Below are 19,969 nucleotides of genomic sequence, written 5' to 3'. Positions count from 1 at the left end.
AAGTATGTTGTTTTATATTTTTCATATGACTTGCATATATTGGAGTTTGTTGACTTGTAAATTGAAGAAATAACAAAGATAATAGGTCATATTTTGATAAAAAAAAGTGCATAAAAATAAATTTATTGCAATGCAATTATTATATCGTAGTTGTCACAATGACTCTTCATCTTTTTTTATGTCAATTATTAATATTATTATTACAATAAATTTAATGCAATTATCATATCGCAGTTATCACAATGACTTTTAATCTTTTTTTATTGTCAACAAAATTAAAGATATTAAATTTGTGTGGCCAAGAATGTGAGAGAAAGTAAAAAGCTACAATCACCAACAAGCCATGGCCCAACTAACAAGTGTCATTTTAATAACAATATTTATAACTTTTTCAACAACAATAACAACAACAAATGGTGCACGAATACTTGCTATTTTTCCATACCCATCACACAGTCATCAAGTAAGATAAATTAAAAAATAACTCCAATCGCTTATAAAAATTAATCAATTTAATTTTTAGATAATTTATCATGAGGTGACAATAGCATTGGCAAATCAAGGTCATGAATTGACAGTATTTACTGCCAATCCAATGAACAAAAAAATTACAAATTATACAGAACATTCATTGAATCACCTCTACAATGTTTTGAAAGAGAATTTAAATTTTGTTGAAGTTCAAAAAAATGGAATTTTTCATTTCTTGGATAAACTGTACAAAATGTGTGGAATATTTGCTGATGAAACATACTCACATCCTGAGATGAAAAAAATTTTATCATCAACAGAACGTAAAAATAAATTTGACTTTATTTTAATGGCAAGTGGTTATTGGGATGGACTATATTATTTATCAGATTTATTGGATGCACCAATGATTGGAATAATATCTTTACCTGGTACTGTGGTTAGCTATCACAAAATAGGTAATCAATTTTTAAATTAAAAATAAATAAACATAGCTAAATTAACTAAATATTGTTTTTTTTTTTTTTCATCAGGTAATCCACTATTTTCATCTTATTTACCAGACACAATGCTTGGCTGTACAGACAACATGACATTTTTAGAGAGACTTCATAATTTATATTACAGCGCTCGTCAAATATTTGAGTATCACACAATAAATTTACCAATTCAAGAAAAAGTTTTAAAAAAACATTTTGGTAATGACATACCAAAAGTTGATGAACTATCAAAACGTTTGAGTATGTTATTTATAAACACTCATCCATTTTTTAATTATCCAAGACCAATGGTACCAGGAATAATACAAATTGGTGGATTACGACTTGGCAAAATGAATAAAACATTGCCTGATGATTTAAAAAAAATTCTTGACAATGCTAAACAAGGTTTTATTTATTTTAGTCTTGGATCAAATATAAAAAGTATTCATTTACGTGAAAATACATTGAAATCATTTATGGAAGCATTTGGTGAATTGCCATATCAAATTTTATGGAAATTTGAAGCTGATAAACTTGTTGGAAAACCGAGTAATGTACATATACAAAAATGGATACCTCAACAAGGAGTTTTAGGTATTAAAATTAATCAAAAAAAATATATATATTTGATGTAGATAAATAATTATTAATTATTGAAATTTTAAATCTTTTTCATCAGCTCATCCAAATATCAAGTTGTTTGTGTATCAAGGAGGAGCTCAGAGTACTGAAGAAGCAATTTCGAATGGAATACCAATTTTAGGCTGTCCATTTTTTGCAGATCAATGGTATAATCTTAATATTTTAATGAACAGAGGTGCTGCTAGAGCTTTGGATATCAATAATATTGACAAAGAAAAAATTAAAAATGCAATCATTGAGATGGTGTCTAACGAAAGGTAAATTAACTATGCTCTTCTTGAATTAACATGAAATTTAACTACTATATAATCAATAGTGTTGTCGATTTTTGTATTTAAATTTTTTTAGCTATCGAGATAACATAATTAAATTGCGAGAGTTAATGATGGATCGTCCACAATCAGCACTTGAAGAAGCAATCTGGTGGATTGAGCATGTCATAAGACACAATGGTGCAACTCATCTTCGAACACGTTCAATTGAATTACCCTTTTATAAAATTGAATTGTTAGATATATATTTGTTAATTCTAGCTATATTTATTGTTCTATTTTTGCTTGGTCGGAAATTACTTAAATTATCTTTTTCTGCTATCAAAATAGTTCTTAATTATTCTATTAAAAAGAATGATATTTCTAAAGCAAAAAAATCAAAAACTTCATAATTTAATTTGATTAAAAAAATTGGAAAATACTCTTTTTGAGTAATATGTAAATTGAAATAAATGTATCTAATTATTTTGAGTAAATAAAATTTGATGAGAAAAAGCGTATAATAATATTTCGTAAAAATATTAAAATTAATGAAAAAATAAAATTAAACACAGAAGAGTAACTATCAGTGTTTGTTGGTGATGAAGCATAAAATTGTGATACCCACAATTGTTGCAATATTCATTACTGGAAAAATTTTCATATATAATTTAGTAAAATAAAATAATAAAAATATAAAATAGCCAATGACCAACTTTTAATTTGTACGTTTGATTGCAAGAGAACAATAATCGATTGTTGCACATATATTCATAAAAAATAAAATAAAAAATGGTAAAATATGTGGACAGGATGAAATGGTTTTTCATCCATGACTCACATTCAATAAATAAATATAAAAAATATAGTTTATCATTTTATTTTTTTTGTTTTCAATAAACAAAAAAGATTACTTGTTTTTGTTGGTTATAAAAAATTAATTTAAACAAACAATATGAAGCATCAGTAAATTCATTACAATGTAATTGTCATATCGTAGTTAGCACAATAACTCTTCATTTTTTTTTATGTCAATTATTAATAATATTATTACAATAATAATAATGAAATTATCATATCGCAGTTATCACAATGACTTCTTATCTTTTTTTATTGTCAACAAACTTAAAGATATTAAATTTGTGTGGCCGAGAATGTGAGTGAAAGTGAAAAGCTACAGTGACCGACAAGCCATGGCCCAACTAACAAGTGTCATTTTAATAATAATATTTATAACTTTTTCAACAACAATAACAACAACAAATGGTGCACGAATACTTGCTATTTTTCCGTACCCATCACACAGTCATCAAGTAAGATAATTATAAATTAAAAAATAAATCCAATCGCTTATAAAAATTAATCAATTTAATTTTTAGATAATTTATCATGAGGTGACAATAGCATTGGCAAATCGGGGTCATGAATTGACAGTATTTACTGCCGATCCAATGAACAAAAAAATTACAAATTATACAGAACATTCATTGAATAAACTCTACAATGTTTTAAAAGATAATTTAAATTTTGTTGAAGTTCAAGAAAATGGACTTTTTTATTTCTTTGATAGACTGTACAAAATATGTGGAATATTTGCTGATGAAACATACTCACATCCTGAGATGAAAAAGATTTTATCATCAACAGAACGTAAAAATAAATTTGACTTTATTTTAATGGCAACTAATCATTGGGATGGACTATATTATTTATCAGATTTATTGGATGCACCAATGATTGGAATAACATCTTTACCTGGTCTTGCAGTGAGCCATCATAAAATGGGTAATTAATTTTTAAATTAAAAATAAATAAATACAGCTAAATTATCTGAATATTGTTTTTTTTTTTTCATCAGGTAATCCACTATTTTCATCTTATCTACCAGACACAATGCTTGGCTATACAGACAACATGACATTTTTAGAAAGACTCCATAATTTTTACTACAACGCTCGTCAAATATTTGAATATCACACAATAAATTTACCAATTCAAGAGAAAGTTTTAAAAAAACATTTTGGTAATGATATACCAAATGTTAGTGAACTATCAAAACGTTTGAGTATGTTATTTATAAACACTCATCCATTTTTCAATTATCCAAGACCAATGGTACCAGGAATAATACAAATTGGTGGATTACGACTTGGCAAAATGAATAAAACATTACCTGATGATTTAAAAAAAATTCTTGACAATGCTAAACAAGGTTTTATTTATTTTAGTCTTGGATCAAATATAAAAAGTATTCATTTACGTGAAAATACATTGAAATCATTTATGGAAGCATTCGGTGAATTGCCATATCAAATTTTATGGAAATTCGAAGCTGATAAACTTGTTGGAAAACCGAGTAATGTACATATACAAAAATGGATACCTCAACAGGGAGTTTTAGGTAATAAAATTAATGTTAAAAAAAATATATATTTGATGTAGATAAATAATTATTAAATATTTGAATTTTTAATCTTATTTATCAGCTCATCCAAATATCAAGTTGTTCGTGTATCAAGGAGGAGCTCAAAGTACTGAAGAAGCGATTTCAAATGGAATACCAATTTTAGGCTGTCCATTTTTTTCAGATCAATGGTATAATCTTAATATTTTAATGAACAGAGGTGCTGCTAGAGCTTTGGATATCAATAATATTGACAAAGAAAAAATTAAAAATGCAATCATTGAGATGGTGTCTAACGAAAGGTAAATTAACTATGCTTTTCTTGAATTAACATGAAATTTAACTAACATAATTAATGGTGTTGTTGATTTTTGTATTTATATTTTTTTAGCTATCGAGATAACATAGTTAAATTGCGAGAGCTAATGATGGATCGTCCACAATCAGCACTTGAAGAAGCAATCTGGTGGATTGAGCATGTCATAAGACACAATGGTGCAACTCATCTTCGCACACGTTCAATTGATTTACCCTTTTACAAAATTGAATTGTTTGATGTATACTTGTTTATTCTAGCTATATTTATTTTTATATTTTTTCTTGGTTGGGAATTACTTAAATTATCTTTTTCTACTATCGAAAGAGTTCTTGAATATTCTTTTAAAAAGAATGATTTTTTTAAAGCAAAAAAATTTAAAACTTCATAATTTACTTTAAAAAAAAAAATTAAAAAATACTCTATATAAATAATATGTAAATTGAAAATTATAATTATTATAATTATTTTTAGTAAATAAAATCTGACGAGAAAAAAAAAGGCGTAGAATAATATTTTATAAAAATATTAAAATTAATAAAAAAAAAAATAAATTTAACACAGAAGAGTAACTATCAGTGTTTGTTGGTGATGAAGCATAAAATTGTGATACCCACAATTGTTGCAATATTCATTACTGGCAAAATTTTCATATATAAATTAGTAAAATAAAATAATAAAAATATAAAATAGCCAATGACCAATTTTTAATTTGCATCGTTGAGCACGTTTGATTGGATGTGAACAATAATTGATTGATACACATATATATTCATAAAAAATAAAATAAAAAAAATAGTAAAATATGTAAACAGGATGAAACGGTATTTCATCCATGACTCACATTCAATGAATAAATATAAAAAAATATATTTATTTTATATTTTTTTCGTTTTTAATAAACGCGAAAGATCACGTGTTATTGTTGCTTATAAAAAATTAATTTAAACAAACAATATGATGCATTTTAGTAAAGCTATACGTCTGTTGAGTCGGTTATTTTGTTTTTTTTTTACTCCAAAAATATGATGACTAGGAGTATGTTAACCGGAGCGACGAGTATGTTGATCACGCTCAACATTTTATAATTATTTCAATAAATAATTACAAATCCGATTGAATAAATAAAGTAGGCTAATAGTACATACTTTTTGTTAGAATAAGACCAAGGACACAACAGCAATAAAACAAAAAAGGACAGCATCATCATCATCAACATTCAGATGTACACAAATTCCTAAAAAAAATACAAAAACAATTAATATAAAAAATTTTTCTACACAATTTTTTTTCGTGATTAAATTTTTAAATGTAATTTTCATTTATTAAATTTATTTATAATTTTTTTTTTTGTTGGTATATAAATACAAATGATGTGTAAATGTGTGGGTAGCGTCAGTCACACATACAAATACACAATCACACCGACACACTCGACAATTGTTTTAAGAAAATAAAAAATTTTGCATCGAATTTACGGAAAATAATAAAATTTATATTTGTAAACAATACATTCAAAATATAATTAGAAAAAAAAAATATAAATAATAATAAGTACATACATGAAATAAAAAAAACAGGACAATAAAAAATTTTCAGCTCACAGCAACCTAAATCAAAACCGATAGAATAAAAAATAATAACTTTATTTCGCGAATTATATAATAATTTATATACGAAATTGTTTCTATCAATTTTATCTTTCAGATTATTATATTTTTGACATTGATTCGCGTTGATTAATTATACAAATTTAATGAAAAATCGGAGCTTATTTTTTTACGCAACTAGTACGTGATGAGTCACAATGAAATGCAAATGGCGGTGATTAATTTTTTTTTTTAATTTTTTTTATTTTTTTTTTTTTTATAGTAGAGCGCAAAAGTAGTAGGGGGTCTCTCTCGCAAAATTGCGCAAAATGTCGAAAGAGGGCGCGAAATTTAGCTGAAATAATTTTGAATTTGAATATGTTTTAAAAAAAAAATTCATATTTTATTAATAAAAAAATCTAAAATAAAAAATTAATAGATTATAAATAATATATAATAAATATTTGAAATAAATTTAATTGTTTTTCACTTTGAATAAAAATTATTTAAAAATAAATTTAAAAAAAAAAAAAAACATTTTACAAGTAAATTAAATATTAACTTATTCCAAAACGAATAATTAGCAATTGAAATTGAAAAGTTACGATTTTACGTGTCGTTGAAAATCCAAGTAGATATGAAAAGAGAAGGGTAAGTGAAACCGCGTCAAAACCTCCACGATAAGACACCGGAAGAGTACCTTTTAGAAGCTTAGAGATTACATCTAGAATTGCAATAGAAACGATAGAATGAGACAGATAAATTTCTTGAAGAAAGGGTTGTAAGAAAAGGTGGGAATATTCTCACGCCAGCTTCAAACTGTAACTATACTAAAATCAAATTTAAATCTAATTTTCTTCAAATAAAAAAAATAAAATAATAATCATCATTATCATCATCAATAATATCAATTTAAAAAAATTATATTCAACAAGCAAGGTGAAATTTTCAATTGAATTTCAAGTGTATGATTTAACGCATGACAAATTTCAATTCTTCAGTATTGTCAAATTAAATTACTCAAGTTTGAAACATAATGTAATTTGATTGAAAATATAATTGTAAATATATTTATCAAGTATTTGTTTGATCCAATGATAAAATTTAATTAATTTTAAATCAATGAATTAAAAAACAAAAAAAAAGAGAATAAATTAAATTGTAAATTATAAAAAAAAAAAAACAAAAAGAGTTAAACAAGAATTAGCATTACTTGGCGATACGAGGGTGAAAATGCATTGAAATTATTATAATGCAGTCTGTTGAAAACCTTTCGTCGTGAATATCCAAATATGCTAATGTCCTGTGGGGACGTTAGACGCGACGCTTTCTAACTGCCTATATGGTTATACTATTTAACGTCTTGCTGACGATTTTCATTGTCATATTATTCGCATTTGAATTTTAACTTTTTTTTATTTATTCTGTAATAATAATAATTTTAAATTATCTTTTTTATTTATTTAAAATAATGTATATTTTTGTTTTCTTTTAGTTGAAAATTATTTTTTTAGTTTTGTGTATTTTGGCAATATTTAAAATTTATTTTTATTTATCTATTATATATATTTTTTTTATTGCAGTTGGTAAATAAAATAATACATTCAATACACGTATTCACAAAGCCAATTTTTCTTTTCTTTTTTTTTTTTTTTTGTATAAATAAATACGAATAAATAAACAGTGAATTTTGAGAAAATTCAGTTATTTTATTTTTCTTTTTAACAAACAAACTAAATTTTTTTTAATAAATAAACTAAATAAAAATATATAATGGATGTTTTGTAATTTTTATAAATAATGTTTATTTAAAAAGAATTAAAATGATATTACTACTTATATATTTTTAAGATTACATTATAAATAAAAATAAAATTTGAAAATAAATTTAAATTAAATTACATTATGTAAATTAATGTTTATTATTTTTAATTATAAATAATTAAGATAATCAAATTGTTGATTAATCTGATAGACAATTAGTGTCTATCATAATCCTATCAACATAATTTCAGAAAATATTTTTAAGTACAAATATATATGTAAACGATAATCCTAGTCTATAATTCTCAAAATATAATGATTGAGTGAGGATAAAACTTAATCCACAGGATTTTAACTTGTTCAACATACACACAAACATAGATGCTTTGACTTTGATAAGGTATTTTAATACTTTGTGGATATAGATGAAGTGAGAATTTTCAGAGTGATTTCGAGGGTTATTCAGTGGTCGTTCGATCATTATCACTGGTCGTTTTGGACAATTTTATTATCACAAAGGCATAAGACTAAATTTATAGTTCAGTATGTCATTTTAACTGCTCTTTAAAAAATTTAATTAATTACTACACTTTTAATACTGTTAGTTTAATGATGGTCAAGTTTGTAGATAATTATCAGAGCTCTCAATTATCTATATATATAATAATTTATAAAAATAATTAACACTGCTGTATTTAAATTGTTTAAATGAAAAAAAATAATAAATAATTATAAATAATTTTTTCAGACAAAATGTTTCAGGCAAAAAATAATAAATGGATGTGAGTTCAAACAAAGCTGACTTCTTCTGAAAAAAAACCAGTCAATATTTCATTGCGACAATCATATATGCCAGTCAGTAGGTCCAGACTGTTTGAGACAGCTTGGCACCTGCAACTCCCATGGAAATAACAAAAATGAATAAGTAAAAATCAAGAATACATAAGAAATTTTGCTAATAGCTATTCGCATGTTTTTCTTTTTTTTTTTTGTGTCATTTCCATTTCCCGCAATGTCCATGTGAGTCCATTTAAAACAGTGGGTGTATTTTTCTTTTGTAATATCTGTTAACCATGAAAAAAAGCAAAAAATAAGAAAAATCTATTCAATAATATTAATGCAAGTAATTATCAAGGTCAGTAATGAAATGGAATGAAGAAAAAAAAAAAGAGAAAACTCGAAAAATATATAATTTAACAAAGGAAAAAAAATTGCACAACTTCCCAGGCAAATGTGTTGGGTAAAAAAAAAAAAAAAAGTGGGTCCTAAAATCATATTGGTAAAACCGACTCGGCAGGAGTTGGTGCCGGTCTGTCTGGTCTGCTGGAAAATTCTAGCACCAAGTTCTTACGATAACTAAGCGTGAATAAAAAAGGGAGAGAAAAAAAAGCACCTGAAAAAAGTTTCAAATATTTTCAGGTAAAAAAAAAAAAGGAAGAAATTTAGGATAATCTTTATTTTTTTAAATGATAATTGTGTAACTATTAAATTTTCTTTGAGTAAAAACATCATCGGCAAAAAATAGGAAAAAAAGAAATAATATTTGACAGGATATTTGTTTATATAAAGAAAAATAAGTTTTCTCTCGGGATTTTACGATGGACAAAGACGGAGGTCCAGGTAAATTACCCTGCAGCTGAAAAACATATGTCCAAGAATCACGTGTTGACCATAATTCGTTTGATATTACCCACTAATAAAAGGCACTTTTTTTTAGCTGGATATATGAGGGCAGCAAAAAAATAAGAATCGAAAAAAAAAAAAAGAAAAAAACTACCTGGGTAAATCTTTTATGGCTCTCGATATGCACGTATTAATATATTTTTTGCATCTCACTGTTTTTTTTTTCGTTTTTATTTAAAAAAAAGGAAATAAAATTTTATAATTTATTTTATAAATAAAAATTACAATACCGCACTGATAAATAAATTTAATTTTCATTATTTTTTTTTTTTTGACTAGTTGAATATAAAATTCATTAAAAATTATGTTTATAATGAATTCAAAATGTCAGTGTTTTTTTTCAGCCTATTTACAATAATAATCACGTGTTTTAAATGAACCACTTTTTTTAAAAAAAAGTTTTTATAATAATGAACTGTTTGTTAATGAAATTATTGATATAATTAATTCGTTTTGTTTTGTTTGTTTGTTGATAATGAATCCCAAATAGTACGACATTCTGTTAAAGATCTCCAATGAGGTAATTGTACGTCATATCTGTTGCACTTGTGTGCATATGCAACAAATGATTGACAATAACAATCACCAGTTGGACATTTACACATATCTTGAAGACAAGCATTGTAATACGTTTCTCTATTAATTTTTTGATGACAACCTTCAAATATTTCCGAGTTTATACGATCACATAATCTGCAAAATAAATATTATTAAATAAATATAAATAGAAAATATTAATTATTTTATAAAAAATTACCTTTTAATTCTTTTTTTTTTTTTTTTACGTCCGCATTTTTTTTTATTATTATTAATGGGTTTTTTATTTTTAGAGCATTTTTTTTTAGCACCAACAGCCCATGAATCACCAAATAAATTTGAATCAGTAAGTAAACGTCCTTGTCTAGATGTAAAATCATCACTTGATTGTGAATTAAAATTACCACATAAACCACAAAGACGACCACGATATGTTGTTGGTGCTGTTACTTCAATAAAACTAATACCATCCCATAATATATTAATACCAAGATGTGTTTTAACAAGTACACTGTCATCTGTTTTATTTATTTCTAAAAAATTTGGCATACTGTATGGTAAACGTACTTTACTTCCATTTATTTTAATACGCATTTTTTGTCCAAGATTTAATTTTACACCTTTCATCTAATTTTAAAAAATAATAATTCAATCATTTATTAATTCATTAACATGATAATTATAATTATATTATTAAAAATATATTTAATTTACTTTAAGTGTAATTTTTTTTGTCCATGATGATGTTTTTGTTGATCTAGCATCATTTGTAACTCTTATACTGATTGAATTGCCAACACAATCATTTACAAGTTGATATTTACAAGCACCTTTGAAAGTAAAAAATTTACCATCAAATGTTCTATAATGTGGATCACCAAATACAGTACAAATACCATCAACTGTTGTAAAAATATAAACAATGATTAGTTTTAATTAATAATAATATTTTAAATTTAAATTTAAAATAATATTAACCTTCTTTACAACGAGGACAACATTGTCCTTTTGGATGTTCAAGCCTTGTATTTGCTGGACAACGTGATGGTACTGGTGGACACATTTGCATTGCACATGATACTTGTCCCTGTTTACATTCACAAGTTTTGCATGAATCTAATTTCCAAGTTTGTCCATCCTATATTAATTTGACATGTATTATTTAAATTTAACAATAAAAATATAATAAATTATTTACCTCATATGTTTTATTAGAAGATGTACATGATGCACGTGATTGTTCAACAATTGGACATTGTGAACAACGACGTCCAGGTATTTTAGTTTGTAATTCAATCGGACATTCAAGTGCTGGACAAGTTTCTCTAAAACATGATGCTGAACCATTCACACACGAACAACGTGTTACATCATCAATTAAAAATGGTGTTTTTGAATTATCAAATTCAACACCATGAATAGTACATGCACCTTTTGCTGGTGTATAATTCTTTCTTTTATCTAATAATATTAATTTTCAATTAATAAAAGCATTAATTTACAGATTAATAATTTATAAAAATAAATAAATAATATTACCAGTACAATGTGGACAACATTCATTAGTTGAATTAACTAATTTATCCCTTGGACATGATGATACTGGACATGCTTGTTTTGAACATGTCAAATGACTGCCATTACATTTACATGTTACACATGGATCCTCAGCAGTTGTGACTGATCTATCAGCTATTACTTTTTGTCCATTAATTAAACAACCATGACAAACTGGACAACATTGTCCTGGTGGTGGATCCAGTGGAGTTGAACATGGTGTAAAACAATATTGTTTTGATTCAGTTATAATACCATCTTTGCATGAATATACTGTGCATGGATCATCTTTATTTGTCCATTCAGTACCAGATTCATAATCAGTACCATTTTTAGAACATCCTTAATCAAAAATTGATAAACAAACAATAATACAGATATATTTTCAAGAGAATCATGAGTCATTACTTAATTAATGATTCTCATCACAAGTATATTTATTATTTTAATATTCACCTCTACATCTTTGACGACAATGATCTGTTTTTACTTCCAATAAATCATAACATCCCGTAACATTTGGACAATAATGTTTATGAAAACACTCAACAAATCCATTCTGAATAATAAAAACAATAAAATTAACTGTAAAATAATTGGTATAATTGGAGAAAAATAAATTCCTTGAAGTAAATTTAAAAAAATATTTAATCAATGACTTGAAGAATCATTAAAATTATTTAACAACAAAAAGTGTGATTTTATAAAAATATATTATAAATATTTACATTGCAAACGCAACTATAACAATCTGGATTTAAATTTTTTGGAATGGGAAAATTTTCACCATCAACATCACAAGTCTGAGGAGAACCATCTATAATAAAATAATTCAATAAATAATTTATAACAACATAAAATAACTGGTTAAACTAGATTTTTTAAAGCAATTAAATAAATAAACTTACTGATAAATTTTTCTGCAGCACCATAACATTGGAAAATCGTCATGAAAATCAGAGGCAAAATTAATGATCTCACATAAAAAAACATATTATTTTTTTAACTATAAAAACGTCATAATTATTTTGAAAGAAAAATAAATTTAAAGTTAATAATTAATTTGAATTAAACAATACGTTGATGTAAGAATTTTATTTATTTATTCATTGCTAATATACTTTTTAATTAGTTATAAAAAATTACTGGTCATTTGAGTAATTTAATGAAAAACTAGTGTTTTTTTTTTAAATAAAAATTAGAACTGCATCCAACTGCATCAGCTCCGTGCTGTGGTTGCACTGAGCGTTGTTTCGTTGCGACCCACAAATCCGAGAGTGACCATATTTTAAGGGATGAAAGAAAAAAAAAAAACAGGTATCTTTAAGATATTACAATGAATGAAAGAGAAAAGAATTTCGAGAAAAAAAAATACATATATTTCTATATGATATTTTCGTGAGATTATGCTTCTATTATTTAAACAAATATTATCCTTAAAGTTTTGATTATTTGCCTTTTTTTTCAATTTTATATTTCATTAAAACTAAATTGCAATGAAATTAAAAATTTTATTTCATTAAATATTAAATTATGAAAATTTTATGAATCAATCATTTTGATTAGATCAATTAAGTATAATTATAAAAATCCATGACAATAACTGACCAAAGAATAAATTATCTTTGTTCAATTAAAAAATTCCGTGATTATAATAACAAGTATTTCTGCAAATTCATACGGAAAGTTTGCAAGTATTTTTTCATTTAAAAAATCGCAATCACCACATCTCTCAAAAATTATATAATATTTTAAATTTTAAAATTATATAATTTTTCATTTCGAATTTTTAAATATAATCATATTAAAGTTCGCAACGAAAAAATAAATTAAAAAAAAAAGAACAGCTATATAATTTATTTTTTTTTTTTTAAATAAAAAGTTGATAAACGAGTTAAATATAAAAAAAAATGACTGATTTTTTACTTGTTCCAAAAACATCGAGTTACTATAAATTATAAATAAAAAATTTTAGGCTTTATATAAAATTTATTTATCAACAATAAAGTAAATAATTATAATAAATAAATTATCTATAAAATAATAAAAAAAAAAAAATGAAGAAAAAAGAAATTATTTGATAAAAAAAAAAAAAAATTATTAATTACTCCAAAAAAAAAAAAAAAAATATTCGAATTAAATATTCAACAATCACTGGTAACTGAAAAAGAACAAACGAGTCCAATAAATATATTCCAATAATTAAATCAAATCAACTGTCCTATTTAAAATCATCAATATCCCGTTAATCAAATCTCGGTATAAATAATCAGACTTGATCAGATTGTAGACATCAAAGAAATTCAAAAATTTGCGGAATTCCCTCAAGGCCTTGGACTCCTTTCAATTAATCACAACGCTGAATAAAAAAAATAAGAAAAGGTAAGACAACCTCTCGTATTACGTACTAAAAAGAATTTTTATTTTATTATTTTATTATTTGTAGCTCAATCGTCCACATGCTCGGTTACCTCCATTGACTAATTCAGTGTCTTGTCGACTGGCATCAACACACCATCGTCATAATCATCATTTAATTCAAAGTCAGTGTGTCAATATAAAAATTGCTGACATGTCACAACAACCAACATAAATACTGTCAAGCTAATTAATCGAATAATAGTGACACACAAAAACACCTTGTGTAATTTTTTTATTTTTTTATTTTATTTTTCTTTGTTTTCATTTTTATATTATTATTATAATTTGACACAATGAAAACCAGATTGTATTTAACAATGTTTTATTTTCATTATTCAGTGTTGAATGCTGAACAAGTTAGTAGTATATTTTGATTGTGAAAAAAAAATCTGTGTGTTTTTCCATAGACTGGTTTTTGCAGTATAAAAAATTTAAATAATAAAAAAGAGACCTTCCAAAAAATTTCCACAGGGTTGAGTTTGTTGTTCTCGTACAGTGACTTGTTTACCATGCTGATATTGATCTATCAAGCAACTGCCAGTGAATAGTTAATCATTTTATTTAATAATATTAATTGTTGTATTTTATATTTGCTAAAAAAAAAAGAGGAAGAGACATCATGATGATGTGGCAAGTGTTGTTTATATTTTTAATAAGTGAACAAGTGTTTTGTAAAAATATTAGTGAATCTAATAATGAAAATAATATTAAAAATTCAAAGACATCAATGATGAAAACAATGGAATATGAAATTAATGATGATCTTGGTCTTCCAATGTTACAAAGAGACATGACATTGTTATCAATAATTATCGATACAATTAAAAATGAAAATTGTAAAAATCATGCAATTATGATACTTCAAGAGACTCAAAATTTAACAAATTGGGCTGTTAAATTTTATGATTCATCTGGTAAATTTCCAGAAGGATTATTGAGTGGTTCAACATATCAATTTGGTAATTTTGATGAATGCATTGGCATTGGTAGTGACAATAATTTACCAGGTGATATTAAAGGTAAATATTGTCTTGGAAATATTAAAATTCAAGTGCCACAAATATATTTAAATAAAAAATCATCAATATGGCAAAATTTTCGTAATCGATCAAAACGATATGACGAATCAATAAGTGAATTAAATTGGGGTATATGTGTACCAGCTTCTTGTCAATCAGAAGATATACAAGATATTATCGAACGAATTATTGGCTTTACATTTAGCAGTTCGAAACTCAAATTAACACCAATTATTGATAAACAAAAATGTTATACAAATGAACAACAACAACAGCAACAATATGACAGTATTGATTTTATTTATTTGTTAGTAATCATGACAATTGTTTCATTGATTATAATTGGAACAATTTTTGATGTTATATATTCAAATAATAATCATGATAAATCACCGAGTATTGGATTACAAGTTATGAATGCATTTTCTTTTGTATCAAATTTAAAAAGGCTATGTAGTCCAGCTAATGATGATGGTCTTGGTTTGGATTGTATATCAGGAATTAAATTTATTGCAATGGCATTCATTGTTGCTGGTCATTGTCTTGTATTTATCATTGGTGGTCCAATTTTAAATCAAAATTTTTGGACAAAAGCAATAACAAAATATGAAAATTCAATATTTTTAAATAATCCATTATTAGTTGATACATTTTTACTATTAAGTGGATTTTTATTTTCAAGAATTTTATTAAAAGAACTTGATAAACGACGTTCTGTTAATTTTTTATATTTATATATATTTCGATACATAAGGTATATTGCATAAATAAATTTTTCAAGTCATAATAATGCAAATTTTGATATTAAAATAATGTCAAGTATTTTAAATATTTTGTAATATGATTTCTTTTTTTTTTTTTTTTAATATTCAGATTGACACCAGCTTATTTTGTAATTGTTGGTCTTTATGTAACTTGGCTGCCAAGATTGGACTCTGGTCCTCTTTGGTATCGAATGATTGAGGAAAAACAAAGATGCCAATCATCTTGGTGGACAAATATTCTTTACATAAATAATTATGTAAACACAGATCAGCTGGTAAATCAATGAGAATTTTAAAAAAATAAATAAATTATTTTTTAATATTGCAAATTTATTTTTTTTCAGTGTATGTTTCAATCTTGGTATTTATCAGTTGATACACAATTATTTATCCTAGCACCAGTGATTATTTATCCACTATGGAAATGGCGAAAACTTGGTGAATACATACTTGGATTTGCAACAATTATTGCAGTAACTGTACCTTTTTTGGTGACGCTGGTTAAACAACTTGATCCAACTTTAATGATTTACATTGAGTTAGTTAAATTTTTGTTATTAAAATAAATTTTGTCATTTATAATTTAAATTGACAAAAAGAATTTGATAAATTATTTTTTATAATTGCAGTGAAATTAAAGACATTTCAACGAATAAATATTATAAAGAAACTTATATTAAAACTCACATGAGAGCTGGAGCATATTGCTTTGGATTAATTTATGGATATTTGTTGTATAGAATTCAATCTGCTGAGTATAAATTGACAAAGGTAAAATTTAAATAAAAAGTATAATTATATTTCTTTTTTTAAATCTAATATATTGATATTTTTTTTAATTTAACATTATTAATTCATAGAATTGCGTGAGAGTTGGATGGATCATGGCTATACTTTCACTCGTAATATCCATGTTCTCAATAGGAATTTTTTATGGACCAAGAAAAAATTTTACATCAGTTGAAGCTGCTGTATACTCATCTCTACATCGGGCACTTTGGAGTTTTGGTACTGGATGGATCCTTCTTGCTTGTATAACAAATAACTCTGGTAAAAATGAAATTTAAAAAAAAAAAAAAAACTGTATTTTATTAATGATGAGAGTATTAATTTTTAGAAATTTATTTTTAGGACCATTAAGAAATTTTTTAAGATGGAGACCTTTTGTAGCACTTAGCCGTCTAACTTATTCAGCTTATTTGGTTAATGGTTTAGTTGAATTGCACAGTATTTCAACAATGAGAACTTCAAGTCATCTCGATAATTATAGCTTGGTAAAATATATTTAAATCATAAACAATATGTGTTTTGTAATTTCTATTTTTTTTTAAATAGTTTGCCAAAGTTATGTCTCACTTGGTTATTACGTTTCTTGGTGCTGTTGTACTATCAACATTTTTTGAAGCTCCAATTCTCGGTCTAGAAAGAATATTTCTTCGACCTGGTAAGTATTTAACATAATTTATTTTTTCTCTTCATTTTTAAATGTCAAGATGATTGGATAATAAACTGGTTTCTTTTTTTTTTTTCTATTTTTACTTTTTAGCAATGAAAAAAGCCAACGTCTCGACAAGTCAAACGACAGACGCATAAATATCAACAACTCAAAGGTAAACAAAATTTAAAAAAACAAAAAAAAACTATAAATAATATGGAAAACAAAAAAAAAAAACACAACAAACAGTACAATTTATTATGTAATTTATGTATTTTTTAATGAATAATTATGATAAAATTTAAATATCGTTAAATCGTTCGAATGTTAAAATTAATAATCGTTGATAAATCATAATAATATTAGCAAATCAAAAAAATAATTTTAATATATATATTAATTTTTAAATATTTAGGTTTTTAGTTTTATTTATATGTATATATTTTAGTCTCGGATTACCATCAAGTTTCGTCACTTTCCCACTCCAATGTTTGTGATCCCCTTCTTATTCTTTGATGCCTTCTCCTAAGTTGCTCATCATCACTGTGCCATTCTAATTTTGGTGATTCCATTTCATTTGTAGTAGATCTACTAAATCTTATTATATCATCTGAGTCAAATCTTCCTAATGGCATTGATGATGATTCAAAATCTTCACTTGATATATTACTTGTTGATCTACTTTCTTCACTAAATGCTTTACGTATTTTAGTATTATCATCACGAATAGTATAGTTAAATATTGGTTCAGTTGTTTTATTATTATTATCATTAATTGATGATTGTAAATTGGTATTATCTGTTTGTTGTTGTTTTGTATCTTTTATTGCAAATGCTGATGGTCCATCTTCTTCGGATTTTGATTTTTGCATTTGCCATGCTTTACGAAATGGATGTTCTTGTTCTTGTTCAACTAATTTTGGTCTTTCTGGTAATAAATATTCTGGATCTTCTTCACTTGCTTGACTTTTTATAATTGATTCACGTTTAAATAATTTACCAGTTGCAACTGGTATTAAATCTTGATCTTCATTTGTTAATTGACGTAAATCCATAAGTGTTTTTGTTTTATTTGGCATTTTTAATAAAAAATTATCAATTGGCTCATTAAATTCATCATTTATTTCATCAATGTCATTTATATTTCGTGGTTTATCATCATCAAAATCATAATTATATCTATTTTCTTCTTCAGTATCTGTTGGTCCTTGTGATGATTCTAATGATATTCTTGGTCCTTTACTTATTGTCCATGCATCCATAACACTTGAACCAGTTGGTTCAGTTAATAATGCTATTTTACCTTCAGCAGATGATCTTCTACTTATGTCTTTTGAATCATCATTATCATTTTTATTTTCTATATCATTAGATGTTAATTTTTCTTGATATTGTTGTCGTCTTATACGAAGTTCTTCTTCCCAATCTTCTTCATCACTAACTCTTGGTTTTTCAATTATTAATTTTGAATTTTTTTCTGGTAAACCAATTATTTGATGATGATCTTCACTTCCTTCACTTCCTGATGAAATTAATCTAACTGGTGTTTTACGAATTCTCGGTGATTTTTCACGTGATTTTGATTCTGATCGTCTTGATAATCTTGTTTCTGACATTCGAGAATTTGATCTGTCTCTTCTGCTTGAACGTAATTCATCAGGTTCATAATTTGTTTTTATAATTGGAGTTGGTTGTCTTGATAATGATCGTCTTTCTCTTTTAATTGTATCCTGATATTTTAATGCTGTTGTTGTTAATTCTTTATCACGTTCAATATACATATTTCTTTGATTACTACGACTTCTACTTCTTCTTTTTTCTCTTGATAATTCATCATATGCATCTTGCTTAACAAGATATTTTTGTCTACCACTTAATTTTCTTTGACGCAATTCAGGTTTATCATCAAGTTTATCATTATCTATTTCAATTTTATTATCATTATCATTTTTATTTGATTTATTTGAATTTGTATCTGTACTTTCCATCAATACATTTTTTATTTCTTGCATTGGAATGTCACAAAATAACGTCAAAATTGTTGACACCAGTGTTATCACTATAGCCTCATATGGATCAATCTGTAATAAATAAATATTGTTTAATTTTAATAATCAAAAAATAAAAATAAAAATATTCTTACCGCTCGAAGAATTGTAAATTCTGATGTATATTTTATTGTCGCTAAATTATAGAAAAATATAGCAAACTGTGTTAAATATACAGAATATGATATTCTGCTAAAAATAACAAACCAATAGTTTGATAAAAATTTATTAATTATTCCTCCGTGATCAGTAAAACAAGCAAATATTATCCAGCATAATGAGAGTGCCCAAGAGACCGGTCCAAGAACAGCATAATTTGCTGCATCCTCAGGATCATATACATAGTCTCTTCTAGCCATTCTCCAAGGTGAAAAAAGTGACCAACTACCAAGCATTGCTGCAAATATCCATCCCAAAGCCACAAACACCTTTTAAAACAAAAAAATAATTAATTAACTAATTAATCAATATCTTTATTCATATTATTATATAAATTTAATATTTTTACTTTATTAATTTTTATATTTTTTCCGGTATAATTCAGTAAAACTCCCAATCCAACTCCAAATAAATAAGGTGTTGCTCG

General features: G+C 25.2%; 5 protein-coding genes across 5 annotated transcripts in view; 3 read left to right on the top strand and 2 right to left on the bottom strand.

Annotated features, from left to right (window-relative positions):
* The first annotated feature begins 229 nt into the window (after positions 1–229).
* On the top strand, positions 230–2,283 carry LOC122855529 (UDP-glucosyltransferase 2-like). The gene is made up of 5 exons (XM_044156967.1): positions 230–463; positions 524–929; positions 1,005–1,547; positions 1,633–1,852; positions 1,944–2,283. The coding sequence occupies exons 1-5, from the start codon at positions 344–346 to the stop codon at positions 2,257–2,259; spliced, it is 1,605 nt and encodes a 534-aa protein (XP_044012902.1). The 5' UTR covers positions 230–343; the 3' UTR covers positions 2,260–2,283.
* Positions 2,284–2,885: 602 nt separating this feature from the next.
* On the top strand, positions 2,886–7,745 carry LOC122854031 (UDP-glucosyltransferase 2-like). Its single transcript, XM_044154442.1, has 6 exons — positions 2,886–3,159; positions 3,226–3,631; positions 3,705–4,247; positions 4,333–4,552; positions 4,642–4,947; positions 7,739–7,745. Exons 1-6 carry the CDS (start codon positions 3,040–3,042, stop codon positions 7,743–7,745), a joined length of 1,602 nt encoding a protein of 533 aa, XP_044010377.1. The 5' UTR covers positions 2,886–3,039.
* A 2,324-nt stretch (positions 7,746–10,069) lies between these two features.
* On the bottom strand, positions 10,070–12,647 carry LOC122854030 (BMP-binding endothelial regulator protein-like; the record flags this gene model as incomplete). Its single annotated transcript, XM_044154441.1, has 9 exons — positions 12,605–12,647; positions 12,425–12,513; positions 12,153–12,255; positions 11,679–12,038; positions 11,338–11,600; positions 11,118–11,277; positions 10,854–11,041; positions 10,360–10,766; positions 10,070–10,295 (listed from the first exon to the last, which is right to left on the bottom strand). Coding segments are annotated over exons 1-9 (1,839 nt in total), but the record flags the coding sequence as incomplete, so codon positions are not given.
* A 1,329-nt stretch (positions 12,648–13,976) lies between these two features.
* LOC122855523 (nose resistant to fluoxetine protein 6-like) overlaps positions 13,977–19,969 on the top strand; it is a 6,727-nt gene continuing 734 nt past the window's right edge. The window contains exons 1-9 of the mRNA XM_044156952.1: positions 13,977–14,078; positions 14,143–15,890; positions 16,010–16,175; positions 16,245–16,438; positions 16,530–16,671; positions 16,761–16,950; positions 17,032–17,174; positions 17,236–17,344; positions 17,447–17,510. Coding sequence (XP_044012887.1) covers positions 14,737–15,890; positions 16,010–16,175; positions 16,245–16,438; positions 16,530–16,671; positions 16,761–16,950; positions 17,032–17,174; positions 17,236–17,344; positions 17,447–17,493 — 2,145 coding nt within the window. The 5' untranslated portion in view covers positions 13,977–14,078; positions 14,143–14,736 and the 3' untranslated portion in view covers positions 17,494–17,510. The remainder of the gene's footprint in view (positions 14,079–14,142; positions 15,891–16,009; positions 16,176–16,244; positions 16,439–16,529; positions 16,672–16,760; positions 16,951–17,031; positions 17,175–17,235; positions 17,345–17,446; positions 17,511–19,969) is intronic.
* Positions 16,835–19,969, bottom strand: part of LOC122855526 — a 7,503-nt gene continuing 4,368 nt past the window's right edge. Inside the window, exons 10-13 of the mRNA XM_044156956.1 lie at positions 19,892–19,969; positions 19,479–19,811; positions 17,795–19,416; positions 16,835–16,947 (exon numbers count right to left, since the gene is read on the bottom strand). The exon at positions 19,892–19,969 is cut by the window's right edge and continues 52 nt beyond it. Coding sequence (XP_044012891.1) covers positions 17,797–19,416; positions 19,479–19,811; positions 19,892–19,969 — 2,031 coding nt within the window. The 3' untranslated portion in view covers positions 16,835–16,947; positions 17,795–17,796. The remainder of the gene's footprint in view (positions 16,948–17,794; positions 19,417–19,478; positions 19,812–19,891) is intronic.

The sequence above is a fragment of the Aphidius gifuensis genome, linkage group LG4, assembly GCF_014905175.1.
Source record: "Aphidius gifuensis isolate YNYX2018 linkage group LG4, ASM1490517v1, whole genome shotgun sequence".
Taxonomy (NCBI): Eukaryota; Metazoa; Arthropoda; class Insecta; order Hymenoptera; family Braconidae; genus Aphidius; species Aphidius gifuensis.
This window is presented reverse-complemented; position numbering and strand designations above follow the sequence as displayed.

Coding starts and splice junctions, on each gene's coding strand:
- LOC122855529 (XM_044156967.1), top strand. CDS start 344: ATGGCCCAACTAACAAGTGTCATTTTAATAACAATATTTATAACTTTT. Junction 464..523: donor ACCCATCACACAGTCATCAA/GTAAGATAAATT, acceptor TTTAATTTTTAG/ATAATTTATCATGAGGTGAC. Junction 1,853..1,943: donor GAGATGGTGTCTAACGAAAG/GTAAATTAACTA, acceptor AAATTTTTTTAG/CTATCGAGATAACATAATTA.
- LOC122854031 (XM_044154442.1), top strand. CDS start 3,040: ATGGCCCAACTAACAAGTGTCATTTTAATAATAATATTTATAACTTTT. Junction 3,160..3,225: donor ACCCATCACACAGTCATCAA/GTAAGATAATTA, acceptor TTTAATTTTTAG/ATAATTTATCATGAGGTGAC. Junction 3,632..3,704: donor AGTGAGCCATCATAAAATGG/GTAATTAATTTT, acceptor TTTTTTCATCAG/GTAATCCACTATTTTCATCT.